The sequence below is a fragment of the Podarcis pityusensis genome (assembly GCF_964106645.2).
Source record: "Podarcis pityusensis genome assembly, chromosome: Z".
Classification (NCBI taxonomy): domain Eukaryota; kingdom Metazoa; phylum Chordata; class Lepidosauria; order Squamata; family Lacertidae; genus Podarcis; species Podarcis pityusensis.
Window position 1 is genome coordinate 24,175,029 of NC_138044.1, and position 9,411 is coordinate 24,184,439.

General features: G+C 41.2%; 1 protein-coding gene across 4 annotated transcripts in view; it reads left to right on the plus strand.

Annotated features, from left to right (window-relative positions):
• The window catches only part of ZC3H12B (zinc finger CCCH-type containing 12B), a 31,184-nt gene extending 22,038 nt beyond the window's left edge, over positions 1 to 9,146 (plus strand). For all 4 annotated transcript variants that reach the window (XM_080989784.1, XM_080989783.1, XM_080989786.1 and 1 more), the window contains 5 exons: positions 1,848 to 2,569; positions 3,481 to 3,620; positions 4,477 to 4,711; positions 5,164 to 5,270; positions 7,284 to 9,146. In XM_080989784.1, coding sequence (XP_080845910.1) covers positions 1,974 to 2,569; positions 3,481 to 3,620; positions 4,477 to 4,711; positions 5,164 to 5,270; positions 7,284 to 8,704 — 2,499 coding nt within the window. In that variant the 5' untranslated portion in view covers positions 1,848 to 1,973 and the 3' untranslated portion in view covers positions 8,705 to 9,146. The remainder of the gene's footprint in view (positions 1 to 1,847; positions 2,570 to 3,480; positions 3,621 to 4,476; positions 4,712 to 5,163; positions 5,271 to 7,283) is intronic.
• Positions 9,147 to 9,411: the final 265 nt, after the last annotated feature.

Below are 9,411 nucleotides of genomic sequence, written 5' to 3' on the forward strand. Positions count from 1 at the left end.
GTTATTTGATTTGGCTTTTTAACAGTGTGGATGAACAGTTCATTTTAAAAAAAGAATAATGAACAGCTGAGTAAATATAAAATATACAAATGTTCTGAGTTCCTAAATAGGTCTTTGTTTCTTAATACCTCAGAGCATACAGGAAAGAAAATAAATACAAAAAGGGTTGGGAGAAGTACTCTGGAAATACACCTGGAATTTCTTGCATGAGGCCCTTCCCATGCATTTCAGTCATCAGCCATAGAATCCGGAATGCTTTATTCACATACAGATCACTGCATAGCTTTTGGGGCCAACCTTCAGATTCCGTTTTTGAACAGAGATGCTGCACACTATTGTGCATACCATGCGTACTATTGTGCGTACTATTGTGGTACCATGCTCAGGTACCATGATAAGCCATAGTTCCTACAGTGTCAAGGATGGGGAACCTCTGGCCCTGCAGCAGTTGTTGTACTTCAGTTCTCATCATCACCAGCCAGCATGGCTAAATAAACGGTCAGGGCTAATGAGAGTGGGAGTCCAACAGTGTCTGAATGACCACAAGTTCCCCATCCCTGCATTATGTGAACAAATCATTTTAAGCTGTGGGCTGTTACACTCCGTCTTTTCTTTTTCACCCACAAGGAGAAAAGCAGAAGCGCACCCCCTTCTCCTTTTAAACTAATTACATGGTTTCGAAAGATGTCCTAACTGGTTTGCCTTAATTATGGTTAGTGAGAACAAGCCAGGACCAATCTGTGGTTTCAGATCCCTGCTTGTTCTGAATTTGAATTTAAACAAACAACACATAGTTATTACCAATCCCCTTTTAAAGCCGGCTATGTTAGTGACCATCATCACATCCTGTGGTAACAAATTACATAGTTAAATGATGTGTTGCCTGTCTTGAATCTCTCGCCATTCAGTTTCATTAAATGATTCCAGGTTCTAGTACTATGAGTGAGGGGAAACCCTCTTGTCTCTTTTCTCCATTCCATGCATAGTTTTATAAACTTATATCTTGTTCTCCACTATTCACTTTTTTCTAAACTAAAAAGTCTACAATGTTGTAACCTTTCACCTTCGTGGAGTTGCTCATTTTGGTTGTCCTTTTCTGCTCCTTTTCCAACTACACAGTATCTTTTCTGAGGTGTGGTGACCAGAAATGTGCATGGTATTGTGGTTGGTCTGGGGTAGTAGGATTATTCAGTGCACCCCATATTCTCTTTAGGCATTCTTCCAGTGTGTGAAGGTGAACTTTCTTTGTTTTCCCTGGTTTGTGAGTACAGTTTCTTATTCACAACAGCCACTGTGACAAGCAGCTGTCTGACAGGGCATTAACTTGAAACAGTGAATTTGCTGTGTGGGTGGTGTTGGTATACTTGCCATCACTGGCCCAGTTCATATGCCACATTAAACCATATTTAAGACTATAAACTGTTTAATATGAATGAGCAGCGTGCTGCTCAGAATTACAGAATCATAGGATTGTGGAGTTGGAAGGAACTCTGAGGGTTATCTAGTCCAACCCCCCGCAATGCAGGAATCTAAGTGTGCTCCCAGTGTGCTCCTCTGCAGATGAAACAAGCCAGAGTCTTGTCATGTTTGTGTTTCTTTCCCTGAAACAAAATATGAGTGTTAACCAATGTTAGTTTTAAGTTAAAGTTTAACGTGATGTGCAAACCACGCCTCTGTATTAAATGCATTTATTTTGGAGAGTGAGGGTAAGGGAATTCAATTTACTTGGAAGTAATACAAACTCTATTGTATTCAAATTATCTAAAAATGTGTTTTGTAAGATTCATAATTATTTTGCACTAGTCAGTAAAATCTAATTATGCATGTTGTGTATTTTCATAATGCAGGGACATATTACTGGCTTGGGGTATATCACAGATCAAAACCAGCCTAGTGATGTCAACAAGATGCAGTGGCGTACAACTTCTGGGCTACTTTGGCCATAAGAGAAATCTGGCCGGAAGGTGAACGTGATGACGGGCTGGTCTATGGTGGAAAGGCTGAAAATGGAGAAGAGCCGCTCCCAAGAAGAGAGGACTAAAGAGCAAGATGGTGGGGATCGTAGCACCGAATCTGAGGAATGGACAAGCTCTGAGAGTGAACCTGAGCAGCCTGGCTTCAGGAATAGCTGCAGCAAGGCACAGTTGAGGGATAAAGAGATTTCCCACAAACCACATCGACAACTTTGCCGCTCTCCTTGCTTGGATCGTCCGAGTTTTTCACAGAGTAGCCTCCTTCAGGATTTGAAACCGGAAGAGAATAAAGCACACTTGAGTCAAGAATATCAATCTAAACTTGATTTTGCTTTGAAACTGGGGTATCCTGAAGATCAGATTCAAGCTGTGTTGAACAAGCTGGGGGCAGATGCTCTTACCAATGACATTTTGGCTGAGCTTGTGAGACTTGGAAACAAGGTTGAGAATGAAGGACAAGCAAGTAGTGGAAATGCCACTGGTCCTGCAGGTACAAAGGAGGTTGCTAGTCCTGAGCTGTCTCTGGAAGATGAGGTCGTAGACAGCTCTGACAACTTGAGGCCAATCGTTATTGATGGAAGTAATGTGGCAATGAGGTACTTTAGTAGTAATAGAATACTTCTAAGAAATGCACTAATTATGCTGCATATGTATTTGTTTGTTTTATTTCAAATACACACTCTGCTTTTCTGTTATTAAAAACAACATCCAATTAAAAATGATATCATAATAGATTTTAAAAGGCAGCATCTGTAACTCAACTGAGATAGCCCTTTTAATCAACCATGGGAGCTCAAAGACCTGTTGAAGAAGATGAGCCTTAAGTCTACACACTTGTATTTAAAAACTAAAAATTGAGCTATTTAATAGATTTTTAGGGCTATAGTCCTGTATATGTTTCTCTGAGAGAATTCAGTGGGGCTCCATCTGAGTAGACATACATAGGACTGTACTGTTCATCTTGTACAGTGTATCACAGAATAGAAAATCTTTCCTTTTACTTGAGTAATTAAAGTCCAATGGAATTTAAAGGCCTATTCTTATAGGTAAGAATGGAATCACTTTAGTAAATTCTCAAGGCATTATTCACTCTCTGAAATACATGTCTGAAAAGCAGTTTAAAATTTACAGACAATTTGCTGAGCACAAGAGTTGTAGCAGGGGTGGTTACAACCCATTGAAATAAAATTGTGTCTTTCTAAAGTGGGTACTAAACTTCCAGAAAAGGTTTCTTTCCCTCTATAAGTCTGCTTAATGCTATTTGCTAAACTACATTTTAGTCCCATCCATATTCCAAAGAGCACAGGGTGGTGTACATAGTCTGATGTGAGGTAGGTTAACCTGAGAGATAGTGAATGGCTTTAACTGAGATTTTCCTAGTCTTAGTCCAACACTCTGCCCCACTACATAACACTAGTCTCTCTGGCTTTATGTATTTTAGAAAAGACAAATCTCATTGCAGTACTTATGACCAGTACTTGCTAAACTAACTTGTTCTGTTTTTCAGTCATGGCAATAAAGAAGCATTTTCCTGTCGGGGGATTCAGTTAGCTGTCGACTGGTTTCTGGAGAAAGGTCATAAAGATATTACAGTGTTTGTGCCTACATGGAGGAAAGAGCAATCTCGACCAGATGCACCAATTACAGGTGGCAAATCAAACATACATTTGTTTTCTTCAATTGCCATTACTAGGACGAGGATAATTACTGTGCTAGACACTGGCTTTTCTTGGAATGGGGCCAAGGACCTGAATCAGAGCATTTTCTGTATACACATGCATGGTAGTTGCTCATATTCTAAGCCACTAGATTGTTATTTTTTCTTAATTTTTTTACACTTCATACTTTAAATCCGTGCTGCACATAAGCCTGCAATAGTTACTAGCCTGCAGAAGTGTTAACAATCCTTCTGAGGGATGACAAAGGAGCAAAAGTCTATGGCATTTCTGTGCTGGGAGTAGAGGAGTAGCCTACTTAGTTTCTGTTCTGGGCATGGATGGGAGGGCTTGAGTGCTCCATTCCTCCTCTGCAATTCCACTTCACCTGCATGCATTTTCCCCTCACCTGTGTCTGCAAGGTCTTTCCATACAAGGCAGTGTTACAGTTTTTTGTTGCATAGACTGAACCATAATATAAAATGTCATGGTGTATAAACTGAAGCAAGCTTAACTGTGAGATTATTCCCCAGAAGGGAGACTCTTCAGCCTTGTGCCCCAAGGTGTTGCTGGAGTAAAACTCCCATCATGTCCAGCCATCTCAACCAATGACTAGGAATGATGTGAGTTGCAGTCCAAAAATATCTGGGCACCCAAGATTGAAGTCCACTGTTACAGAGCAAAGCACTGGCACACCAACTTTTATGCTCTTGGGGAGTGTGCAAACACTTCTTCTTGTACAATTCTTGAAGAATATCTCAGATACTGAGATAAACATAGAGAGCAAGCGTATTTCTATATAAGGGACTTTGCTATTAACAGTTTCTTATATAACCCTGGTTTTTCAGATCAAGATATTTTACACAAACTGGAAAAGGAAAAAATTCTTGTTTTCACCCCATCTCGAAGAGTTCAAGGGAGACGGGTTGTCTGTTATGATGACCGTTTCATAGTGAAACTGGCGTGTGAGTCTGATGGCATCATTGTGTCAAATGACAATTACCGTGACCTTCAAAATGAAAAGCCAGAATGGAAGAAATTTGTAGAGGAACGGCTTCTGATGTATTCTTTTGTGAATGATAAGTAGGTTTCTTTATTTACAAGTAGAATAGTAATCCTTAATGTTTATCTGGTGAGATTTGAGTATTTGACTTTGTCTACATTTTCATAGATCGTTAAACAGAAGCTGCCTAGTAGGGCAATGTAAGACCATTAGTGACTCCCTTTTGTTATTCTCTTTTAAACTAGAATGCCACACACCTATTTCATTTTTCTGCACAGAGAAGGGACTCCAGTCCCCTATTGATTTCGATTGGCCTTTCTCCACTGGTTCCTACTCTACAGTTTCCTTTTTGAGATGGGGTGGGGGAGCTGATACAGATTAGCTTGCCTTCAGGCACCTGCCAAGCTCATAGCTATGACCAGGTTCAGACTGGGTATTTCCCAGCCCATTCCTAACCATTGTATTGTTACCAGTCTACCGTGTCAGGTAAATTTAATACTAGCAGGTGAAACTGGTCTCTTGGTTTTTCCAGGTTTATGCCACCAGACGACCCATTAGGACGCCATGGCCCCAGCCTTGAAAATTTCTTAAGGAAAAGGCCTGTTGTTCCTGAACACAAAAAGCAACCTTGTCCTTACGGTGAGTGTGTCACACTTGACTATTTCGGGAGTCAGAATAATAAAATTAGTAACCTTGATAAAAAGCAAAAAACCATAGTGGGTCGTCTGAGGTGTTTTCTGTATTGGAAACCATGTAAGAAGCCTGAGTAGGACAGAAAGGCGTAGCATGCTTCTAGAAGTGTGGGGAAATCAGATTTTGTTTGGGTCTGCTGAGTGCACTGCTGAGTTTTTTTTTTTAAAAAAAAGGTTTCATGGTTAAACCAAAGACATGGTATTAAGTAGGTAACTGGCTCTTGCTTGCTTGATCTTGGCATTGCGTACGTGTGGCTGGGAGCAGGGTGGGAAGGAAAGAGGAGGACCCAGAGAGGGACTGCAGTTTGGGCAAAGTGTTAAATTTCCTCTTACCTCTATGCCACATGTGCCCCAGAACCATCCTTCCCTTCTCTTGCAGTTTCAGAAACTAAGAATGGAAGGGCCAATCATGTGTTTAATGTCACATCTTGGCTCTGTTATTTAGAGCAGTGGTTCCCAATCCGTAGACCACAATCACATAATGAAAACTACCATAGATGTATCAACATTTTCAAAAGCCGGGGGCCTATGGCTTGGCTTTTACAGTACTTAGCTAATTGTGAACCACTGATTTAGAGGGATGTTTACATGCATTAGCATTTCTGGGGAAAGTCTGGAAGAAAATACAGCTGGAACTTAATTCGGTGTTTGGAAATATTTTCAAAGGTCTCCTGTGCTCAAAAAGTCATTTAACTAATCGAGTATTAAGGCCACAGAGAGTCAATTAACAGCTGTAAACCACCCCTGATTTTTTTTTTTATTGAAGGGCAGTATTCGTTAAATAAAGTTTTAAAACCCAGTTAGATATTTGACAATTAAACCTCTCCCTCTCCTTGTTCATTTTCAAGCTCCCAGCACATCCACAGTCAGCAGATCCATTCTGTTAAATTCCTAATGAGTAACACTATGTGGTCTTGGCTGAAAGACTTTTACTGCACAGTCTACACAGTCTAATGTGCATGTCTACTCAAAAGCAAGTCCCACTGAGTTCAATGGCAATTACTCCCTGTTGTGCATAGACCTGTAGCCTAAGGGAGTTACATATTCACACTTGCATTTCACTTTCATAACACCTTTGTGTCAAAAGTTAAGCAGAGAAATGGTGACCTAAAGGCACATCATGTGCATGTTTTAAAATATGATAATGCATGAAGCTGACTGTTTAAAAATAAAATCAGGGATCATGTGGTAGATCTTGGAGAGTTGCTGCCAATCATAGCAGACAGTGTTAGGCTTGATAGATTAATGGCCCTAATCTGTATATGGCGATTCCCTGTGCTTCTATGAGTGGGAATTTAAACCTGAGTCTTTATTAGACTCACACCAGTACCTGCTCTTGCCACCTTCAGGGAGGTTTATATCACTTAAGTAAGATAAATAGATACAGTGACTGGATTGTAGAACATATATAGCACATATTTGGGTCTGCTAACAAAGGAAATGTGATGGCTGTTAATAGTTCATTCTAGCATTGACTGTTACAATGCATTTAAAGGACCTTGGGTTGTATCCATCTATGTCATGTTCCAAATTGACTCATTGAAATCAGTGAACAAGTTAAGAATTGTATCCAACTAAGTTTTATTCATAGTAGATGCACTGAAATTAATGGACCCAAATTAATCATTTTCATTAATTACAATGGCTTACTTTGACCAGGGCTAGGTAGCATTGGCTATAACCCTTACTCATTACCAACTTGAGTCCATTGAGTTCAGTGGGTCTAGTCCAGGCATTCCCAAACTCGGCCTTCCAGCTGTTTTGGGACTACAATTCCCATTATCCCTGACCACTGGTCCTGTTATCTAGGAATGATGGGAGTTGTAGTCCCAAAACAGCTGGAGGGCCGAGTTTGGGGATGCCTGGGCTAGTCTAAGTATGACTCTGACACAACCTCCTGTGCTTAGCTAGATATTGCTTGCAAAGACCATGCCTAATATGGGAGATTTTTCCCCAACAGGGAAGAAATGCACCTATGGACACAAGTGTAAATATTACCACCCGGAACGAGCAAACCAGCCTCTGAGATCCGTAGCTGATGAGCTTCGCATCAGTGCCAAATTATCCGCTGTGAAAACGATGAGTGAAGGAGCACTGGCTAAATGTGGCACAGGAGCAGCCCTTTCCAAAGGGGAAATAACTTCAGAAGTGAAGCGCATTGCTCCCAAACGTCAGTCAGATCCAAGCATTCGGTCTGTTCCTGTGGAACCCGAAGATAGACTTTCAATGGTGCGGAAGTCTGAGGCTAATTCTGTCCCCTCCCTTGTTTCAGCATTAAGTGTCCCAACCATTCCACCTTCCAAAAGTCACGCTGTTGGGGCATTAAATACCCGGTCAGCAAGCAGCCCTGTACCTGGTTCATCTCAATTCACACATCAGAAATCCTCACTAGAACACATGGCCAGTGTACAATATCCTCCAATCCTGGTCACTAATAGCCATGGCTCTTCAATGAACTATGCAGATCAGTACCCAAAGTATGAGTCTTTGGGGGACCATGGCTATTATTCAATGCTCAGTGACTTCTCCAATTTGAGTATTAGTAGCATGCATAGCACAGATTACTATGGGGCTGATGTAGACCAAAGTTTATACTCAAGAAATTCAAGCCCCTGTCCAGACAGTTGCTTAAGCCATACAAGCAATGATTCGTACTCCTCATATACAGACTTATATATGGGTCTGGGAGATGGGAGCCCAGAAGACAGTGTGAAGGTTCACCGACTCCCACCTCAAAGCCGCCTTCAGCCTTTCTCCCATGGTTATCATGAGTCCTTAACAAGAGTTCAGAGCTATAGCCCTGAAGGGTCTAAACATATTCACAAGCATTCACTTTCCCATTTAGCACTGCACATCCAACACCCAGTTGTTGGGGCTAGGTCCAGTTGCCCAGGGGACTACCCTGTGCCTCCAAACGTTCACCCATCAGCCACTACCCAGCCAAGTCGTGCCCTCGTTATGACGAGAATGGATAGCGTTTCTGATTCGCGTCTTTATGAAAGCAATCCCACACGACAAAAAAGGCCACCGCTCTGTCGAGAGCAGCATGCCAGTTGGGATCCATTGCCATGTCCGACCGATACCTACCCTTACCATCCCTACCCACTGAGCAACAACCTCATGCAACCATCTTATGAGCCTGTAATGGTGAGAAGTGTGCCAGAGAAGATGGAGCAGATCTGGAGGAATCCTTGGGTTGGAATCTGTGGTGACCCACAAGAACCACACATAATCCCAGAGCATCAGTATCAAACCTATAAGAATCTCTGTAATATTTTTCCAGCTAGCGTTGTCCTCTCGGTGATGGAGAAGAATCCCCACATGACAGACGCACAACAGTTGGCAGCTATGATTGTTGCCAAATTGAGAACAGGACGTTAAGATCCTTCATTTTGAATTTCTAAAGCTAAATAATTGAAAATTCTGTACATTCTGGAGATCTCTAAAAATGACAGGTGATATGCTCTGTTTGTTAATAGGTTTTAATTGCAGTATACAATTCTGTATATTATTGTAGTGATTATATTTAAAATATGCATGAAGCATTTTGAAAAAGCAGATTGTATAATAAATATGAGTATTTAATGATTTTTAAAGCAGGGATTTTTGAAAAAGGCATTTTACAGGAAGTGCATACCTTATGCATGGATGTATCATTTATTGAATCTAAAAAGGTCATATGTTGGTATGTCCAAAACAGGTCCTTCAAAACAGCAATTATATTGCATGACTCATTGTATAGTCTTCAGTATTAACTGACATATGTTGCTCCAACATAACATTGGGTTTTTACAATAAACTGTGCACTTGGACATCCTCACAAGCAGAAGCCTGCTCTTCTTAAATATCCTTCACAGAACTACAATAAAACAAGCCCAGTCAGTTGACATGCCTTGTGTTTCACAGAGGGCTTTTGCACCTATCTAGTGGCTCCAGCATGAGGCGGCTTTTGTGGGGAGGCTTAGTTCTCTGGGGAATACACTTTTTGTGCAGTGGAAATACCTTTTTGCACATGAGGAGCATTGCCCAACCTTGAAGGGAATGGGGCTGGGGCTGGGAAGCAGTGAATGTTTCTCTTGGACCTTCTA